General features: G+C 38.4%; 1 protein-coding gene across 1 annotated transcript; it reads right to left on the reverse strand.

The window, feature by feature from the left end:
* Nucleotides 1-20,987: 20,987 nt before the first annotated feature.
* Nucleotides 20,988-22,944, reverse strand: neurod6b (neuronal differentiation 6b). Its single transcript, XM_041992720.1, has 2 exons — nucleotides 22,808-22,944; nucleotides 20,988-22,437 (listed from the first exon to the last, which is right to left on the reverse strand). The coding sequence occupies exon 2, from the start codon at nucleotides 22,430-22,432 to the stop codon at nucleotides 21,428-21,430; it is 1,005 nt and encodes a 334-aa protein (XP_041848654.1). The 5' UTR covers nucleotides 22,433-22,437; nucleotides 22,808-22,944; the 3' UTR covers nucleotides 20,988-21,427.
* Nucleotides 22,945-23,087: the final 143 nt, after the last annotated feature.

Raw genomic sequence — 23,087 nt, forward strand, 5'->3', positions numbered from 1 at the left:
CTAATGAATAAAGAAACAGATGCATTATAATACAAAATAATAATAGTAAAAATAAGGATAAATTCTTACATAAAGTTGAAAAAGTTATTTATGTTGTGGATTTCATGTAAAGTTTATACTTAACAAACTTTTTGGGCTCCTGTTGTTTCATCAATAATTAACTATAAAGAACAAATGCAGCCTGTCTCTGCATATCAGAGACTATCAGATCTCTATTTTATAAGGGTCATCTTCCTTTACTTACCTGCTGTTTTCAGATTGGAAAAAACTAGTGATTAACTACCATGGAGACTTAATTAACAAATCAAACATCTGGATATTCAGACGAAGCCTTGCTGCCTCTTTAAAACTGGCCATTTAATGTATCAAACAGCGCTACCTGATGTTTTTCTCAAATTTTTTGCCCATCTGGCTTCTTTTGTGTCCAAACTTCTTTTACTTTGTAACTTTTTTTTTTTTAATAATAATATACCTGTATTCTATTTCATTTTGCAAATTTATGGTGTTGTAGATGATTGTGTCCATATAAAAAAAGGACTAAAGGACTGTAGACACATATGTAGACAATGTCATGTTACCTGGGGTCACAGTGTTCAAGTAACAGCTGTGTAAGTACTAAAGTATGAAAGTATGAAAATACAATAAGGTTGTTTTTTTAACAAAAGTTCATGTTTGGTATGTTCACATTATGCCACTTCATTAAAAAAATGCCTTGCCCATGTTCACATTCTAGCTTAAATGTTTAAACAGGGAGTAATCTCATCTCCAAGCACTAATTCACTGCATGTTATAGTGTCCTAGTTATGATTCCTATGGTGGAGCAACTCAGTTATGTTATGGAAATATAAATATTTTGTCCTGCTTTAAGATATCCTGGTTTTGAAAATCCTCGATACATGAGATTGAGTATTTCAACATATTATATCACACAGAAACATGTAAACAATGTCTCCAGGTTTCTGAACATACTGTGCTGTTAAAGGTCATACTGGCTGACTAAATATTACACACATCTGTGGACATGTTCTGAAATCTGGTACTCTAAACACCATGTACCTGGGATATGAATAACAAGACTTGTCATTTTTCATGTATTTATTTGAATACATGAAAATTGGGGGCGTCTGTAGCACAGGAGGAATAGCAGTTGTCTGCCAACCAGTCGGTGGATCGATTCCAGGAGTCCCCTGACTGCATGTCCAAGGTCCTTGGGCAAGACACTGAACCCCATGTTGCCTCCCGATGTGTCTGTCAGGGGTATAATGTGTGTGATAGGAAAAAGCACTTGGTTTATAACAATAGAGATGCTATATGAGTGTGTGTGTAAATGTGACATGTAGTGTTAAAGCAATGTTCAACATGACTAGAAAAGCTCAATATAAGTACAGTCCATTAACCATCCTGATATAATATATGGATTGGTGCTACTTCATCGTGGTAGGTCAGTGATTAGGTGGAGAATTTATAATTTAATAAATGAAAGGAAGCTGACATGTTAGGCATCCAAACAATAACATTTCCACTTTACTTTATAGCAGGTGTGAGGTTCTTTATTTAAGAAAAAGGCTTTGGCTTAAATCAAACAAATCTACTTTAAACTTCTATAAAAATATTTAGAGTTAAATATTCTAGTGTGCTGGCTTTCCTTCACACACATGTTGATTCAGCTCTGTGACTAGCTTTGTTGGTGGCACAGAGGTCAGTTAGTTATGATCTTACAAACCAAACAGAAAGCAGCAATAACAGCACATCAATCCCAACTTGACAAGGATGCTTGACTGTGTCAGTGCTGAGGGTGTTATTCCAAAATCCTGGTCCTGGTGTTTTTTCTGGCACAACACATGCTCTGCTCCTTGTGCGTACACGGACATTTACTCTTGACAGTTAACTGCAAATCCTGTGATGCAACTATTGGAGAATCTTGGAGAATTTCTTTTGCATCAAGCACTCTGCTCATGCGTTGGATTTTCTGGAGTAGATAATACTGGATAAACAGTCAGCAATATAAAATATACACCACATATTGGCCATTTCTTTAAAGTGAAATAATAATAATATACAAAAAAAAAATAATAATAATAAAAGTTAAAAACCATCTTCTTAAATCTTTTGCCAGAACAGGCAGGAACCACAACCTGTTTCTCATTACAGAGTTTTTTAGTAGGACTGGGCGGATCACTCCAAATATCGATAGTATCTATACCAAGGCTAGTATCTGTATCGTTCAATACCAGCGTGATGAGATCGATATTATTCTTGCAGAGGGTTTGTGGACAAAAAGCCAAAGAATGTGAATGAGAGCCACAAATAGTAGGTTTTACTTTTGTTTAGCTAATTTGCACAATTGACTTTATTTATTTTGTTGTTTGTGATAAAAGGGGACAACATTTATTTTATTATTTTGTTACGTTGCTGTTATTTGATATTTTTTACAAACAAATTTAATTTTAAACTTCTTAGTTCTACCATTCAGTTTGTTAATAAATTAGGCCTTGACTCTTAAACAAATGTCATAATTCTGTCCACACTGAAAATATACATCTTAAGCCATTGGCATACGTCATTGTTCAAAGTAGTTTTTTATTACAAAGACTGAAAACATTTTTTTCTTGGAAGATCCTGATAGGAACTGGACCTCAGGACCTGGCACTGACTATTAAATGCTCTACCCACTGAGCTAATATCCTACAGACCCTGCTTTTTGGATTGCCCTTGCTTATCCTCAGGCTGCACCAGCTGCCGTCTACTTTTGACCACACTCCACGGCCCTGATATGTTGTCCTCCACTAGCCTCGTCCCTCCTCTTCCTCATTTGTAGGTGTTCAATCTCCGTTTTTTGGTCGCAACTTTCCAAAAGGTGAACAGAAGTGATTTTCAATAGCACCGTGCATGACTAATGGTGGAAACATGTTAAAATCATCGCAGAAATGTCCTTGGGAAGACAAATGAATTTTCAGCAGAATAATTAACTTAATTAACAAATTTGCATGCATATTCATCAGGGCCATTGAAGTCTTTCCAGCTCAGCTTGATGAACGTTGCTGTGTAATAACCAGCTCATTTACATTCTGCCATCCACTGCCATTTGTGTGGATTACAGAGAAAAGGCAAAGTGTGTGTGCGTGTGTGTAAGGTGTTAGGGCTATATTATATGTGCACTCTCTTTTTCTTTTTCTTTTATAAATCATACAGCATGCTTGATGAATTGACTTGACATATAGTTTTGCTGGATACACTCCCCTCTATTGGTCTCAGCTGTGTCCGCTTACACACACATTAATGTAGAGAAGAGTTCATGAACACACATACAGTATATTCATACACACATACCTTATGGGAATGTGTCTGATTTTATGTGTGTGTGTGTGTGTGTGTTCTACACCCATATCTTCTTGCATCCCCCACCCCCTTCTCTCTGGTGGGCAGTTCTTGGCACCGATCCTGAGTCGTAAACCCTCCTGGGCTGCCAGACTGTGCGCCGTTAAAAACGCGAGGCCCTCCGTACCCCTCCCCGTCTCTGCAGGGCAATCTTTAAAGGCAGCAAGGTGTGACGGCACAAACTGGCAGCTTGGCAGAGATGCCCGAGGATACCAATGCTCCGTCAGCCATGAACGGGCACCATCACATGGGCTCGCCTAACTAATATGCTCACCATACATGTGCCTTTCTCATGCCTCATCTGTGCCAGCCAGAGACAAAGGAATTCATTAAGAAATTTCACATGGAGTTGTTTTGTGATGTTTTTTAGGGATACAATTAATTGGGAGTTTTGCACAAGCTAAGGTAACTGAGGGAGAGATTATCCAAATGAGTTTGGTAAAAGTTAATTACACTAACTTGGCTGTGTGGGTGCTCTTGATCTGGTAGGGCAGGAACAGGAAAACTTGTTCACTGGAAGCTGGTGAACGATGTTTATTTCATATCAGGTTTCCGATTCATTTAGGTCTTGTGGAGGAACATAAACAGAGTTCTTACAATTTCATCCTAAAAAAATATTGCAACTTCACCTACGGTGGCCCTGGGATGCAAATCATAACAATGCTGGACAAAAATATAATGACATCATATACACAAAAACAAAACAAAACAATATACAAAACACAGTTTTTCAGGAAAAACAAACCAAAAGTGCATTTTACAAACAACACAATACAAAACAACAAAAGCAAAAAGAAAACAGGTAAACAGACGAAAGCTGTCGTGTTTCCCAGAGTGTTTTTTGTCCTTTTGCTTTTCTTGTTGTAGTTAATGAAATGTTGTGCTGTGTGAAGTATTGTGTTTTTGATTTAACATTGTGTAAAATCTTGTTGTGTTTTCTGTTTTGTAATGTTTATTGTATTTATTGTGTAGCATTTTGAGAAGTATTGTACTTTGTGTTTTCTTGTAATTTGTTTTGTGATGTTTTTTTCTTTTGTGTTGTATTTTGTGAAATACTGTGCTTTTGATTTGTTTTATCTTGGGAAAATTTTTCCTGAAATGTTTTTGTGTTTTATGAAATGAGTTTTAAGTTGTTTTTGCAGAGTTTTCTCTAATGTCGCGTTCCCCTTTACGCCCACTAAAATTTCCCCACCATTATAACAAGGAATGTGATGCTGTCAGCTTTGTGCATTTTATGAAAAGAATATTAAAAATACTTAATTATTTCCCAGATAAATAATACTTTATATATCTTACTTTCCTGAGATTTTGAGTAGCAATTATCACATTCAAGTAAAAAAGAGACAAATCACCTGAAATGTTATATTTTGATCATACAACATGCCCGTGTGATGCTTCTCCTACACTTTCTGTGCAGACATATGTGTGACACTTCAATCTGTTAGTTGGAAGTGTGAAAGAGAGTGGTTGCAGTAGGCCTATAATTCTGTGCTTGAGAGTTGTGACAGGAAAATGCTTTTCATGAGTGGAGATTAGCATTTCCGAGCCTTGTCCAGTACAAGACTTTCAGTCTTATAACCTGATAACAATAAAGTCAACAGTAAAGTGTAAATTTACTGAATTTAGCAATGCAATGTAAGAGTAAGCTGTACAGCAATACAAGCTTGTTGAAAGCCTGAGTGCATTTTAATGACATGTTTTCATCATAAAAAACACATTTACTATGTTGCCTGACCCTTTTTGTTTTGAAGCTTCCACTGAAGCAAGACGACCACAAAACACAAATGGACCATTAAACTGACCTTGAAACTGGGCCATATGAAAATCAAATGGCTGTCACCACATTGATGAGGGGATTTACACAACTACAGTCCGTTTCCCTCCAATGAGAATATGAAAGATATATATCACATGCTCATTCTTCTGATCCTCCATTTTGAACCACCAACGCTTACAGCTCAAGTGAATAAATCTCTGAAAAAGCTGATCACAGAGCATGAAAGGAGAGTTTTGCTCAGATTGAACTGGCAGACTATTGCCTGCAGACTCGTTTTCCTGGCCTACTGATTGTTGCTTTTCTATAGGAGCTTCACAGATAATTATTTGAACTTTCCTAGTATCTATTTATGCCACACACATGAACATACATTATTTATAAGAGTTGCTTTAAGGTTCAAATATTATTCTCGATTGGCCACAGATGAGTGTGGACCCACTATCCTTGCCCATTTTCACAATCATTAACAGAAGTCTATTTTTCACATTAGTCTGGAAAGTTGCCCATCAATATTAGAAAACAAAACCTTGTAACTTTATTGTAACCCTTCCTTTGAGGTAGAGTGGGGCTATATTTGACGACGATGCCGTTTGATGGTGCAATTGATGGGAAAGTTCTGAAGAAAGTCCCAAAGCCTCTGAGGAATTTGATTACCTCCATCCATTATCTGCACAGTGAGCAATCGTGAGGCTCACCATCTGTCATCCGTTTCATTTGCATCGTCAACACCTGCCCTGCCTGTTTATGCCTTCACATTTTTTATAAGCTGCCTTTCATGGCAGGGAAAATGTTGACTTTTCCTTCTAAATACATTAATTCCACAAGTTCAAAGAACATATTGACGGCGAACAACTTGGTTTATGTTTAATAGAATTTGGAAAGTCTCTTTATTGCTGCAGATGAAAAACAGGCATTAAACTTACTTTAACAAGCTGCTGAATAATTAAGTGTTTAGATAGATAGATAGATAGATAGATAGATAGATAGATAGATAGATAGATAGATAGATAGATAGATAGATAGATAGATAGATAGATAGATAGATAGATAATGTGGGTGATGTTAAACTACCGTCATCCACATTCCCATTTGGAAATGAGAAATCACCAACATTAAACATGTAAGAACAAGTAGGAACTTTCTGGGCTCATCTAGACTAATTATATAGCGCTTTGTGAGGAGTCATTAGGTACATAATTAACTATCTATTAGTATGAAGAAAGAATCCATTCATAATATCTATACTAAAAGGGCTTACTTCTCTTTCTTTACTTATAATGCATCGTTTCATAATCACTCCTCCTCATGATTAACAAGAATCTTGATTGAGCATCAAATATCTGATGAGTAGATCATCTCAGATGAGCTTATCATGCCAGTGACACCTTTCACTGTACTTGATGAATGTAAGATATATAAAACTCTCAGTCCGAAGTAATTTTCTTCCCTGAGCAGGATGTGTTTACAAAAAAAAAAAAAAAACTTGGTACACATGCATCAGCTGGCAAAAGGCATCAACAAACAACAATGTGCATCAGCTAAATCCAATTAAATCTTTTCAATAAAACAGAATACTTATAATGAGTTTATATGGTAAGACATGCAGATGCATGGTGGGGGACTGTTGTGGAGGTTATGAATATAACAAATGTCCAAACCTGGCAGGAGAGTCATCGTATCAATAAACGATCTCACTGCTGTGGAATATCTTGCAGTTTCTTTTTAGTATTCAAGTCCATTCTGTGCCTTCACCAATCTGTCCCATACTGCCTTTCAAGCATTTCCTGTGGGACTCATGCTGTGCACGCAAGGCCTCTCTCTCTCAGACACACATAAATGCGCACACACAGATACACACAGATACTGTGGTGACTGCAGAGGGAAGTGAGCTGTCTGTGGAGGGTTGGATTCTTGGTGCCGGTCCAAAAATGTGTCACTCGGGACACGCATGGCCTGCTGGAGGCAGGAATTCTGTCGCTAATGGGCCCCGCAGCCGTCGGCACCACCTGGGGATATGGGAGACGGGGTGGATGGATGGGGGAGGACTGAGGATGCTGGGAGGAAGGGAAGGAGGGAGAGAAGAGGGAGTGCATGTAGCACAATGTGTGACTAACAAACAGAAGGGATCTATCTATCTATCTATCTATCTATCTATCTATCTATCTATCTATCTATCTATCTATCTATCTATCTATCTATCTATCTATCTATCTATCTATCTATCTATCTATCTATCTATCTATCTATCTATCTATCTATACTATTTTTATCATTTTATACAGACACCCGCGTCAGCTGTGTGTGTTTTCAGTTCACAGAATTTGTCTTTTAGGTTACATGAATAAAATTTATGAAAATCAAAAGTCCTTAAAGTCTAAAGTATCCAACTGTTCCACAAAATAAGTGTATGCAAGTAAGAACTAGTTTAATCCAGCTAAATTAAAGAGAAATGAAAATGAAAGAAGTATTTAAGAATCCCAAAATAATGACTACTGATTTACCAAACTGGTTTCCCATGGAACAATCTATCATATCCACAGCTACCTCTGCCTCCAAGTCAGAGCCCTTTCATTCCCATCTCCCGGGTTACAGATGTAGTCCTGGTGTGCTGGGACCTGCCGCATCTCTGTAGCCCTATGTATCCTGGCCTCAGGTCTCATCTTACCACCAGACTGTATGCTCTAAGAAAATGTCTGTAAAAACAACAGACAATGTCCTAATCTCAGATCTTAGAACTAATTAGATCTAGATCAAATCAACAACTAATTTCAGATTACTCCAAAACATGGGATTTCAAGTATTTTTATGTTAGAGATTCAACGAACACACACACACATACACACACACACACACGCACACACACACATAGACACACTCAAAAAAATAAATAAATAAATAAATATATATATATATATATATATGCAAGGGAGGAAGGGGTGAATGGTTAATGGTGCCCTGATTCCTGGGTGTGTGGCTGGAACATTGGGGTGGATGCTGCCCCATGTGAGTGGTTGTCTTGGGGGTGCAGGCCTTCTGGATTAGGGCCCCTGGATGTCCGATACTGGGCTAGGTTTCCAGCTGCCAACCTTGGCCTGCCAGGGCCTGACCGTGGAAAGCTCTGGCTAGGGCCTTCCTCCGCCCCCTTCTGCGTGGGTCCTGGGTTGTCTTTGTGGTGGGGTGGCTTGGGTTTGTGCTCAGGGATTGCTGCTGATCGCCTAAGTCTCTGGGCCATCCTAGTCTGCCTGCAGCCTCTGTAGAGACGTGGTCACATTTACACGATCACACTCACCACCCCTCATCTCTGATCACTCCTCATTCCTCACAGTCTGCATGCTGACACAGTCGCTGAGTTGTCCAGTGGGTTTATACACTAAGAATTACTTTTGTTTAGGTTATACACTGGACTTGGTTTTATCCTCTGGTCTCAGCCCGGGAAATTTCTCTACTAAGGATATCTGTGTGTCTGATCACAAAGCTGTTGTATTTAATGTCATTTTATCTCATAAATCTATTTCCCAGGGTTTACCTTTCCGATCTCGTGTTTTTAACTCATCCTGTGCCTCTAGGTTTTCTCAACTTTTTACCTCAGCCTCCTCGACTGCTCTTAATACAGATTTTAGCCTGGAAGAGCTGGTCTCTTCTTTTTATCAAGTCTCAAATTCCATTTTAAATATTGTTGCTCCTTTTAAAGAAAGAAAGCCTAACTTAATTTCCCAACCTTGGCTCAATGAACACACCCAATTGTTGAAAAGGATTTGTAGGCAAAATGAGAGAAGATGGAAAAAGTCCAGGCTAAATGTATTTTATATCACTTGGAAAGAAAGTCTTAAATCCTATCAACAAGCAGTCAAAGAAGCGAGGACAGCTTTTTATTCTAACATCATCACACAAAATCATTCCAATCCTAGAGTTTTATTTAAGGTTTTAGACTCAATCAGCAACCCTAAGCCCTGTCATTTCAATGATGCTTCCACAGAACTGTGTGAACTGTTTTTAAATCACTTTGTTAAAAAGGTCAATGACATAAGAAATCAAATAATTGCTCCGAATCACACCATCACCGTAAGTAGAGAATTTCCAGAGTGTTTTAATCGTTTTACTAATTTTACTCCTTTATCTCTCTCCTCTTTAGCTGATGTTTTATCTCACATGAAAACAACCACGTGCAGTCGTGATGTCATACCCACCAAATTCCTCAAAGATGTTTTTAATACTGTTGGGCCCAGCATTTTATCCATCATTAACCTATCCTCTTTCCACTAACATCACACCCTCTGCCAGAAACCTAGGTGTAACATTTGATTCCACTTTTAATTTTCACCTTCACATTAATAAAGTCATCCAGTCCTGTTTCCTTCACCTGCGCACAATCAATAAAATCAAACCTGTACTCTCCCGACCTGATCTAGAAAAAGTCATCAATGCACTCATCTTCTCCAGACTTGATTACTGCAACTCCCTCCTCTCCGGTCTCGAAAATAAATCCCTCTCGCGCCTCCAACTTGTTCAAAACGCAGCAGCTAGGCTTCTCATTGGTGGCAATAAAAGACAACATATTACCCCTGTTTTAGCCTCGCTGCACTGGCTCCCTGTGATTTTAAGGTTTTACTGATTACTTTTAAAGCTCGTTTAGGGTTGGCACCCAGCTACATTACGGACTTACTGACACCCTACGAGCCTCCACGCAGCCTTAGATCCTCATCAGGTCTCTTTTGGCTGTTCCGGGGTCGAAACTAAAGACCAAAGGTGACCGAGCTTTTCTGTCCGGGCCCCTCGACTCTGGAATGGCCTGCCTGAGGAGATAAGGCTGGCACCATCAGTGTCATCTTTTAAATCACTTCTTAAAGCGCACCTTTATCGATTGGCCTTTTTATAATTTTATAATATTATAATATTTTATCTATTTAATTTTCATGCTGTACTCTTGTATGTGTCTTGTCATTGTTTTCTGCTGTGTGATGTCCAGCACTTTGTAAACTCTGTTTTTAAAAGTGCTATACAAATAAAGATTTATTATTATTATTATTATTATTATTATATATGTGTGTGTGTGTGTGTGTGTGTGTGTGTGTGTGTGTGTGTGTGTGTGTGTGTGTGTGTGTGTGTGTGTGTGTGTGTGTGTGTGTGTGTGTGTGCGTGTGTGTGTTTCTGGTACTTTGGTTGTTGTTGTAATACATCTGTGATTCGTTTGTTTTTTGGAGTTTTTGTTACCTGTAAAAGCTGTAGGAAATCCTCTGTCCTGTTTCTCTTCAGGTGTAGGATTTGGTTGTCTGGATATGGTTTGGACTGAAGCATTGTTGCCTTCTATCTGTTGAATCTTTGTCTCCTCTTTCTTTTTTCTACTTTAGTTTTTACTGCTCTTCACTATTCTTCTGATTTTTCTGTCCAGCAATATTACATCTAAAAACAAATAAATAAGATTTAAATAAATAAATCTGATAATCAAGAGGAACTTTATACCCATATAGCTTCCCTTGGCAAAGTAAATTTGTTCAGTTCAACACAGCAGCCAGACAATCATTCTGCTTGTTGCAATGCTGGACAGAACAAGTTAAAAAAATAAAAAACTTTTGACTGGTGCTTTAAATCAGCTACTCCTTGCAGCCTTTGGCAGAAGGGTCATGTGTTGTTACTGTGATGTGTTCTGTCATCTATTTTTATTCACGTTTGCCAGACAGCGAAGGATGACCACTCCCCCTGGCAACTTGCGTAAGATGGCATCTCAGGTGTGTGATAACACGTCATGAAATATCCTGCCCATCATGCAACAAAACATACACTGAGGAAACAGAAAGAACCTTTGACACATGGAGAAGCAAACAGGGAAGAATGAAAAGACAAAACAATAGCAAGACACACATGGGCAAAAGTAAAAGAAGAACAATAACATTTAAAATCAGCTTCATCTCATCATAGCATCATATCCAGCCTTAAAAAGAAAAAGTATGGATTGGGGAGAAGCTGAAGTCATCTTCTCAGAAAGCAATAAATACCATTGCTGGATTAGGGAGGCCACTGGGACCTGGAAATGGGTCCCCTAGGATCATCAACAGAGATGAGACATCATTTTTCTCTTAAAAGCAATTATATTTCTCTGTCCACACATTAATAAAACCTTATCCTATGGACAGACAACATATACATCTTTTACAGAGCACAGATGTAATCCTGAAGGAGCTAATCTGGTGGCCAAAAACTAGTTGTTGCCTTTGTTTCATTTAACATTTTTATAACAGACTTTATGGCTTCTTAAAGAAAACATTTATATTTGTTGTGAAGTGCAAAATAATGAATATTTTAGGAAGTCCTTAATTGTTATTTAGTTCTGTAATGTGCAATCCTTCCTGTTGTCTGTGGGGACATTAATTTAAAGCATGCTCCAATGGATCATATCTAATGATAAGAATGAACAATATTTAAAGTTATATGGGTTTAAAGACTTGTTTTTTGTTAGGCTAAATAATAGGGGGGAAATGGCAAGGGGTGGTGAATACTTTAACAAGATACTGTGGACAGTATCCTTCAGTTATTTTAACTGTAAAGTTGCATAAATGAAATGAAAAAAGACTGCCATCATGTGAGCTATTTAGGGGAAGGAGGGATAATAATAATAATAATAATAACAATTATTATTATTGTTATTGTTATTATTATTATTATTATTATTATTATTATAAATATACCAACTTATAAATTACCAACTTAAAGTAATTTTTGACTTCCTTTTAAAGTTTAAGTAGTTTATTTGAAAAATGTCCCCATATTATTGATAAATACAAAAACTAATTAAAAAAAAAACTCCATCAGTTCCAAAAACAAACAACTATACGTCCTTAAACTACAGATCATTTCTCATCTGCAATTTTGAAATTTTTACACATGTGCACATATGCATACACACATTTTGATAACTGATTTTTGACTGGCATTGCTAAAACAATGACAAAATTGTTTTGAAGTTTTAAGTAAAGTAAGTACTTTTTATTTATATAGCACCTTTCAACACAAAAATCACAAAGTGCTTTAGAATAAAAGACAAAACAACAATGGAAACATAAAAACAAATAAAACTAAGCAAAAGCAAGTTTAAAAAGATGCATTTTTAGCTGCTTTTAAAAGGGATCACTGAGTCTGCAGATCTCAGGTTGAGAGGGAGATCCATAGAGAGGGAGCCACTGTTGCAAAGGCTCTGTCACCCTTGGTTTTCACAGCAGCACCTGCTGGAAACATAAGGCTGCAAAAAATCACTGATATCAACTGGTGCTTGATTAGTTAGGGCTCTTGAAACCAGAATTTTAAAACACACTCTGTAATTAACTGGGAGCCAGTACAGATGGATTAATATATGGGTGGCACGTGAATACTTGAAAGATTTGTTATAAGCATTGCAGCAATGTTCTGGACAACCTGAAGACATTGCAGAGATTTTTGACTTAAACATATGACAATAGCATTAAAATTACCAAGATGGGATGAAATGAAGGCATGAATGATAATCTCCATCTCAGATCGTGACACAAGTGGACTTAGCTTGGCAATATTTTTTAAATGATAAAACAAGAACAAACCCACAATTTAATATGAGCATCCAAAGACAGCACAGGGTCAAGAGTTACCCCAATGGCTTAATAAATCAGGCAAGTCAGCTTAGACTCCAGGGAGAAATCTGTCAGGGGCACAAATAAGGACTTCCGTTTTTACAAGATGTGAAGAATTTGAAGGTTTATCTGGAATTCCACTCATCACTCAGTAAATCTTGTTACAAGTGTTTTTTTGCTGATTCTCCAGCCTAGATTTGATAACTGCATGGACCAATGTTTCAAAAGCTAATGCATCATTTTTTCCTGAATTTAAATTACAAATCATCAAAGCCTTTAAAAGTGCAAGACAAGCTTAATTATTACAGCAACTATTTTGTTTCCTCAAGGCTTCATAATTAGAGCTTAATATCATTAATATGAAAGCAGAAATATTGACCATGACTCTTGATGATGTTTCCCAAAAATTGCATCTAAAGAAAGAACAGAAAAACTCCAAGTCCAGATCTGTGTGGTATTCCATAACTAACACTGGCAGGTTCAGAGGATGCATAATTTGTGTAAAAAACTGGAATATAGCAGATAAATATCACTGACAACAGTTCCAAGCTGTATGATTCCAAAGAAATGTTCAAGTCTTTGTTCAAAGATAAATTATGCTGTCAAATGCAACACTACCTACAGGACCAGAACACAGGGAAGACCACTGTCGAAGCCAATGATAACTTTATTTACTAACTATATTTAATATGTAACGTACACAGCACATGAGCACAGTGAGAACAAATCAAAACCCACAAAGAAAAAGATGAGGTAACATTGCATCACTCTCACTCATCAAACTGAAAGAAGAGCATTAAATTAATTTCAATAAGGAGAGACCAAATGAAACGGTGTTGGAAATTTATCTGCGTCAATGACTAGAACTAATTTGGTGTTCAAAGCGTTAGAATAAAGTTAGGTAGTTACACGGACGCTGCATAGAGGTGGAGCTTTGAGGAAGGAGATTTCTGATGGATTATTGAACTTTCACCAAAACTTAATTAGAGAATTAACCTGCATATAGGGCGTTGTCAAACCTGCTTCTAGTTTTTGGAAAATACTTTCCTCCAGCAGTGGTGCAAGAATAAAAGCATGTGTCTGTGGTCAGATCATGAGTGGAGCTAAATGGTGGCCAGGGGTGGCCATGCCCCTGCTTATTCCAATGCAGGGTTGCAGGAGGCTGAAGTCTATCCCAGCAACTACTAGACAAGAGGCAGGGTACCCCCTGGACTCATCACCAGTCCATCACAGGGCCAACAATATATGGAAAATACTTCTTACAACCCTCTTCCATTATAGCCATATTTGGTCTTCCACAAGAATACAAGCAGCTTCCTGTTAATCAGTTAAATGTTTTGTCATTTACTTCACTAATATCAAGATGACATTTACTCTAAAAATCAAGTAGTTCTCTATCTGGCATCCAGTGGCTCCATCATGTAATGTCATTTCTCAAGCTTAAAAATATAAATCATTCATGTTTAGGTAACTCTAGAACATTTTCTGATATGTGGCAATATTTTGACATTCTTTATTCTAACTGTAATTTATTTATTTACTTGTTAAGGTTTTTTTGGGAATGGCTGAATCCAACTACCATCCAACAATGTGCCACACAAGGAAGATAATAAGTAAACATGACTTTACTCATTAACAAGATCAACAAGGGTCAGTTAGTGCTGTCCCTCAAAGACCATACAGTCTGATGATGGCCTGTGGTCTTGATTTATTATTAAAGTCGAGTGACTCATACCAGCCAGTCAACTGAGAATGTGAGCAATGATTTAATTAAACAAAAATTAAACATTTTCCTGGGAGAAGTCATCATTAAATGCTCATGGTAAAGGTAATAAGGTAGACTTCCATGCAGCAATCACCCAAAGTTCAAAGTGAGCTTGCTGTCAATTAAAGCCCAAAGATGATTGTCAGTGGAAAGATTACCTTATGATTTTGCCTAAAATCTCTGATTATCAACTTCAGTTTAGAAAATGAATGCCAAAGATGAGTGACTTACACCATGCAGGGATATCCTCTAATGCAGTGGTTCCCAACGTTTTTCCTTGGGGACCCCCTTCATGCATATCCTGAAAAGCTATGGAACCCTTGCCCCACCCTGTGCTGAAACCATGCTTGGTTTTGTGTCTTCAAAGGTGAGATTGACACCATAAAAATTATATTCTGGCTGAATTCTGTCTTTCGAAAAAGCCAAAGTTAAATTAAGGTAATTAAATGAAAGGAGGGACAAACGTGTGGACATTAATCTGGCTTTAATGTTCAAAGCCTCAGGGTACCCCTGAGCTCTCTGGGGGGACCCCTTGGGGGGGTCCTGGACCCCAAGTTGGCAAACAGTGCTCCATTGCAAACTAATGATCAGAAACAACTTTATAATGTGATACCGCTCATTATAGTTACTATATTACGCTAATACATTTATTTTCATGCACAACCTAAAAGAGAAAAATTAAAGGAGATAATCCAGAGTTGATCTGGTGGGAGAAATAAGAACAACAGCCGAAATATCTCTCTTCCTCATACATTAACCTTCCAGTTTGAAAGTATTTATACCAGAAAGATAAATGCTGTGGTTCTCTCTTGCCTTTCAGATCTGTATGTAAACCACAGATGATCAAAGACAAGAACTGCAACATTCAGTGAGAGTATAATGTTTATGAAAGACAGAGCTCCAACACACATCCAGTATTTTACTACTTGGCTCACCAGCAAAAGCCATAAAAACAGCCAAACAATGAGCTGGTCCTCTTCTACGCCTGACTTTAATCCCATTAAGAACTTGTAGGCTCTATTCAAACACGAGGCTTTCAGTTGGGAAATAAAACACAGTTCTTTAAACAGTGTTCAGAGAAAATAATAAAGGAGACTTCAAGAAGCCAACTGCTGTCAAGAATGTAACCTGAATATGATTTATGCTTGAAGGAAGATATAACTCCAGCCTGCAGAGAAATGCAGTTCTCTTGGACAGACAGATAGTGGACATTTGTTCTGTGGTCCAATGAGTCCATGTTTTAGTTTTCTTTTTTTGGAGAAAAACTGTTTTGAAGGCTCATTGATGAAAGAGATCATCTAAGACAGAATGATATTATGATGGGGTGCATTAGTATCTGTGGCATGAATGACTTAATATGCAACCACCAGGGTGACCTCTTTTCCCTGGAGGTATGTGTTTATGTCAGTGGGACAATGCATCACACAACTTCCAACATCGTGGCTTCATAGACACGGTGTATATATGCTTGTATGATAGAGATTCAAACATATTAACATAGGGTTCAAGTTTTGATAGCATGTTAGAAAATTTCCCAGTCTTTGTGAAAACTCAATGTGTACTTGCTCATCTTGCTCCAAACAGTGAGAATAAATAGATGATCAGGAAAAAATCTTGTTATTCTAATTGCATTATAATTGTGTATGTTTAATTTATTCTCCTTAAAATAATAAATATTATAAAAAAATATTTGTTGTGTCAAACATTCAGATTTGAGGGTCAATAACATTTGGATTGACCCGCAGAATGCTTTTGATGAAGGTATGACATTTTTTTTTCATTTTGTTTTACTCATTTATTTTGCAATTAAATGTTTTTATCCATCTCGTATCAAGTTGTTCATGAATTTATCTAAGTTATCCATCTATCTCACATCGCACTGGAGTCATGACAACCAGATGCTTACGTTCACAGTCGAGGGAATCAAAACCACTTCACCCAGCAGCACTCCTCTCTGCTCTGAAATAGGGTGTTGCTGGGGTGTCAGAGGATCACACCCCTGTATGTTCCCACCTGCTCCAAAACCCACCCCATACTCCATTGTATTGTAGCCACACACACACTCAACACAAGTCTGCACATACACTCAGTCAAAGTGCCCCCAGACAAAGAGCACAAAGCACAAAGGTGATGTAGTGACAGATGCTCTTGTCACATGCTTAGCATATCTCCACCTCCAAAATAATCCAACTGCAAGAGTCAGTCTGGCTCTTTCACTCCCTGGAAATTGTCAGTGCTACTTTTCATCCCTCATGCACTTCCACTCCCTGATGGATAAATGCAACGCTTAAACCACAATTCTTCACCCAATATTTATCCAATCTGACCAAATACTATAATTAATGCTTTTCCTCTCCTCTCTCCTCCAGGCCAATGCATTCCCCACATCTCTCTCCCTCCCAGCCTAACCTTTCAGTGCCAAGTTCACAGATAGAGAGAAAGTACTTCCTGTGAGAGGCCGGGCCGGCTGCCAGAGAGACTGATCCACCAATCTGACACATTAATGAGATCCTGGCCCGTAGTACTGGAGTGTCAGGCCTCCTCTGTTGCAGCACCATCTCTGCCGTGACCTGCAACACACACACATGCACACACACGCAACGATCCATGCACATCCCTGCTTGTAGCCTTTGTATAATTTCTTCACACATGCACCCACACGCACAGAAATATAAGCACCAATGAATATGGGTGCCCCCACCACCACGCATACACACTAACGCTCAGAGAGAGGGGGTGGTAGCGGGAGGAGGTTCAGCTCCTTAAATCTGTCTAATTAAAACACCAAATCCCTCAGCTCCCCTCACCCAACAACCCAATCCTCACTTCTCACCCCCCCTCACCCCCTTTTTTCTCCATGAGAACACACACCCATAGACACATGCACACTCTCACCCAACCCTCCTCCATCCCCACTGCCACCACCCTCGATTCCGCAGGAGAAATGATTATTAGGAATTTAATGGGGGAACGTTTCCCATCCCACACCATCTGGGGTTTGGGATGGGCACAAAATTTGAGGATGCTTGCCGACGTGGTGGGGAACATTATTTTCATTTTTCTTAGCTCAGATTTTCAGACATTGCAGGAAAGTGATAGTCATTATAATAAATTACCATCATTTATTTCAAATCTAAAATATATATATATAAAAGATGGATTTTTTGTTTGTCTGCATTAGGAAAACATTCAAAACTTTTTTTTAACTTATTATTGCTTTTTTAGTGACCATCCCTTGGAAGCGCACTCTGTTTGCAGATTGTTCTTCATTGCATATTCCTCAATTCAACTTCTTACACTGAAACCCTGGCCATATGCTGCTTCCTCCTGCCTCACTCCCTATTCTACCCCTCTACCTCAAGCTTAATGAGCTGCATGAATGTAGGCATGCGTGTACATGTTTGACCCTGTGCTAAACTGCAGCATGCCAGTCTGTGAACCATGCAGCCCTAAAGCACCCACCTACCTCTGCTCCTCCACACTCACTTGTCCCCCAGCCTCTAAGGCCCCAAGAGAGATTTAAACCTGCATCTCTGCCACAAGCACACATATGCATACCCTAATTCACAGACAGAAGGTGAGACTCTTACTGGATTGGACTAAAAAAGGTTTGGTATTGTAGTTGGATGAGGCTCAAGAAGTGCTTTTAGAGTCCCAGAGGGACCTCTAGCAACCCGGAGACAAGTGTGAATGAGGGGAATGAAGACAGGAAAGCAATTCAGTTAAAAACATTTGTCTTTTTTTTTTTTTTTTTTTTGATAATTAGAATTATCTCATTTTACTTTTCCTAGATCTACTGCATTGTCACATATTCTTGTAATATATTACAGCAAATGCATTTGTTTCATTGTCTACATCAGCATGAATAAGTCTAGCTTGTCTGGATTTTGCAACCAGTTGCACTTGTTGTTTTGTTGAGCTTCTTTCATTTGCTGCCTTTGATTTCTCCTTCATTACTAACAATTTGCATGACTGAATTAGGTATTTGTGTAGGTTTGATTTGCTTCGTGTGTTTACAGAAATTAAATCTGAATCCATGTTCATACATGATCATAATCATGTAAACTGCCATGACACCACTTTTCCTTGTAAATGTACATACAGATAAAGATTTAAAGACCAAAAGCTGGTGTTTTTACACATTTAACACTAAACTTCAGACAGTTAATTAGCCTTCTGTTTAGGTTGCAACTGAAGCATGGGGACAGGAACCGTTTCTTTAAAGATGGAAAGTAACCAAACCACAATATAAGTAGACATAAATAAGACATAATTGTTGCCCGGATGAACTTCCTTTATACTAATTACATATTTGGCAGCTCCTTCTTAATCTCACTTCTGATGAACATGTTTCTCCTCTATCATGAGAGCCTGCTTAATTAGGAGCCGCTTTCACAGAGATGGTCAGGGTTCGTGGAAGTGGGTATCGGGTCTTTGGGGTTTTGAAGGTGTTGCTGCTCGTTAATTTATTTTCTGTCCAATGCTGACACAAGTTTGATCACAAGTCTAAAGGTTCAAGATTACGTAGCAGCATTTGCTCTGTCTTGTAGCTTCTGTTGTGTTTTGTTCAAAGTAAAATGGTTTATATGTTAACTACCAAGTTGATATATTTTCAGAAAAACTTAAAACTGAGAAATAGTTGCTGCACTTTAGAGAAATGCAAAAAAGAAAGTGGTATATTCCATGGTGATTATTATAAACATTAACAAATTCACCACATAAACTTATCATGTTAGTGTTTGTAATAAAATGTGTGCAATTAGCTCATATGACCAGTTCTCATTTAAACCGGTTACTACAGCTTTAAATATTATCTGGTAAATTCTCCAGTAAAGCTAAAAAAAATTTCGCAAGTAACTTACATGTCAACTCAGTTAAATTCATGAAATCTTTTTTTTTTTTTTTTTTTTATCTTGGAAGGTTCTTCTTTATTTTTATGTCACGTCCCAGGGGATAATCGGTTCCCATTTGTCTCCAAACAGGGATGATCAAATGTCTGGATGATATCCAACACATCCTGTGCCATCCTGACACAAATAAGCCATAGGATCAGCTGGAAGTCAGTAAATCTCCTGTGGACCATCAGTTTGAAAACTGCATGTTCCTGAATTAAAACATCTGGGTGTTTTCGGGACACCTTTCATTTTGTTGTCAAATTATTTTTGTTTACACTTAAAGGTTCAAATTATGTCCAGAAGTGATATTTTCTTCTTTAGACCCGTGTCATCACATCCTCAGTAGTAATACGTGATTATTCCACGATTAATTTTCTACTAAATAAATTACGCCCGCGGCGGATTTATCTTGATTCGTTTTTTCTGATCATTGCTTTTTTTTTTTTTTTTTTTTTTTTTTTCCTGATTGCCATCTGTTGTCGATCACTGCCACAGAAAGCTGAGAAGCTGGGCCACAATATGACGCCTCCTACAGCCTCTTTTATTATTATTATTATTATTATTTCATTGCGACAAGCACATCACAAAACAGTAACACATTACTTCACGAATTTTTCGATCCATAACGAGTTTTTAGAAGTGCGCGTGTGTGTGCGTGAGTAAAGTATGTGCATCAGATCAGAAAACGCAGGAATAAATTAGAAATGCCACCAATAACCATTCATCATTCGGTTGAAGTTACAAAATCAACAGGATTTATCAGTACAGTCACCAACATTGTGCAGAGATACATGAAGTGCATCGCAGCTGCTCCACCGCGGGAAGGATGGTCAAAAGTTCGCATCGAACAATCCAAAACTTTCATTTTCGTTGCATATTGATGGTCGTTGTCCCTCTTTGTTTTTAAGGCATGTGACATTTTGTTCCCTCCAGTGCTCGACTTTCAGCTGGGTTGAAATATACAACAATGCAACATAAACAAACTTTAAATGTGTAGAAATTCACATAAAAGGTCACACTGTTTAAATTTTACAATATTTTTCTATAATAGATTTTTCACATTCAAATGGAAAGACTCATGATGAATTGGTAAATAAATAAATACAATAATAATAATTTACATTCACTTCGTTACTTCACTATTTACTCAAAATACAAAGGCATTTAGCTTAGACATTTTCTCCAACAACTCCCTGGATTTATGGGACCGCTTCAGATGACAGATTCATCTTACAAAAAGTTTTTTTTTATTTCTGTATATATATATATATATATATATTAGGTAGCCTAATTATCGTCTTACAATTAGATCTAAAAAACGTCTTCTGAGAAGACACATGCAGTTTTTCTTAAAAAGCAAAGATTGCATTTGGCTTTCTTGCATAGCTCAATTGACTCTTATTGCTAACAGACTGATTCTCTGAACTTCAATCATGTCTTAGCAAACTTCCCTGATGAGGCTCTATGAGTTTCTTCTTCTTGGGTTGCTCGATTGAGTCGATTTTTTTCCTCCTAAAATCATTTCATTGACTTCACATTGTACCTTTTAAATAACCAGATTGAAGTTTTATCATTAACAGATACATGAAAATATTGTTTTTTTTTCAAATCCTCTTTTTGAACTAATTATCTTTCAACTTATGTGTTTGAGAATAAAAATAGCACCAATTTATTAATCCAATCGTTGTTTTCTTCAGACACATGTCAGGTTTAAATCTGAAGGTTAACCTATACTGATTATTTTTCTTTACTTTCAAAAACGTTGTGGGTTGTCTTTTCTGACGTTTATCATGGCAAAAATTTGATTTAGTGGAACAAAAACATTTGCAATCAATTTTATATATGATATTTTCTAAATATATTTTTTTAAAATGTCTTAAAAAATAAAAAAAAATTATTCGTTTTAACGAGTATTTGTTTTGTGCATTGTGTCTGAATCCATGACGTTCCAACTCGACATCTGTGCAAAGAAATTAATTTGCTTTTGAAGATGTAACTTTATCCAACTGACTGATTAATTGTGGTAAGAGCCATTCACTTCCCCTTGTGCTTGGAAGGACTGACTGCGGACGTGAAGATCGTAGGGGAAACGGGCCTCTGGGGAGACTCTGTACATTGAATTGTGTGAAAGGGCCGTGCGCCCCGGCGCACTGCAGTAGCGCAAGCCATAGTGGCTGTTTTTGCCGTAGTCCGGCGGGTCGTCGTGTTTTAGGGAGAAAATCCCGTTGAAGTTCATTGGTGGACTCAGCTGGCTGTCGAAATGTGGGCTCCCGCTCTCGGGGGACGGGTTGTCGAAGTAGGGTTCGTAGGCGCTGCTGTAGCTGTAGTGTCGGAACGGCTTAGCGCTGGTGTCCAAGCTGCTTCCGCTGTGGCCGGGGGGAGAGTTGATGTCTGTGCCGGGATACGGGTACATGGCTTCGTATGGCGATCTTCCAGAAAACATGACCTCTCCATTGTGGTCTGTGAGGAAATTTCTTGCGTTTAGCTGCAAGCAACCAGCCACCAAGTTGGTCGTTGGCTGAGATAATCCTTTGCACAAAGTCTGTACAAATGTGAGGAGGTCGGGTCTCTTTCCTGCGCTCAGAGTCTCTGACAGAGCCCAGATGTAATTTTTAGCCAGTCTGAGGGTCTCAATCTTAGACAGTTTTTGAGTTTTGGAGTAACACGGCACAACTTTGCGCAGACTCTCCAGTGCAGCGTTTAAACCGTGCATCCGACTGCGCTCTCGGGCGTTGGCTTCGTGGCGCCTAAGTTTGGCCCTATCCATCTGCTCCTTCCCGGGTTTCTTTTTCCTAGGGCCTCGCTTTTTAGGAAGTCCGTTCTCATCCTGATCATCCTCCCTGTCGTCCTCTTCTCTGTCGGAGATGTCGTCCTCGGCCTCCCTCATGTCTGGGTTAGACCTGTCGGTATTGTGCTGTCGCTCCTGCTCCAGGCTCTCAGGTAAGGTTTCACGGGGATAATTGGCACCAAACCGGGGCTCACACATCATATGAGGTTCCTCGAATGGCAGTGTTAACATATTTCCTGTAAAAAGGGGATTTATATAGTCATTATTGTAAACTACAGCCCCGATGCCTTTTTGAAGGTTGTCAGTTAATTACCCCGTGAGTAAGTCTTCCCAAGAGGGAGAGTAACAAATTAGCAAGCAGGGCCAATGTCACAGCTTGCTACCTTTTCTAAAGGTACTTATTGAACTTCATTGTTCTTGTACTTGTGAAAATAGCCATTTTAATACCCATTTGATTCACAAAATTTCTGGATTAAACACGTCTCTGCGGGTAATTGTTTTAAAGCAAAGTTAAAAAAAAATCACCCAACATTCACTTTAATGATTAATTTGTCTCACACGAAGAGATCCATGAAAACAAAGCAAACAAGCAAAAACAATACCAACCTCAGCTCAGCGTGCACCTTGCATGGCCTCAAATCTCCAGATGTCCGCTTAAGTTTCTTCTCTCGCAAACCTCAGAAATGATAAGACGGAGCTTAAACCTGCGCAGCCTCTTTTTTTCCGCCTCGCCGTGATCTGCTCTCCCCTTCCCTCTCTCTTTGAGGAATGACACTCATGCCAACAGCGGGTACCCATGCCATCTGCCGCTGACGTCTTGTGGCAGCAGAGCCCACGTGTTCAGCGTCCCACGGGACCTCCATTCCGTACCTATCATCTGGCACTC

The sequence above is a fragment of the Melanotaenia boesemani genome, chromosome 8, assembly GCF_017639745.1.
Source record: "Melanotaenia boesemani isolate fMelBoe1 chromosome 8, fMelBoe1.pri, whole genome shotgun sequence".
NCBI classification, from domain to species: Eukaryota; Metazoa; Chordata; class Actinopteri; order Atheriniformes; family Melanotaeniidae; genus Melanotaenia; species Melanotaenia boesemani.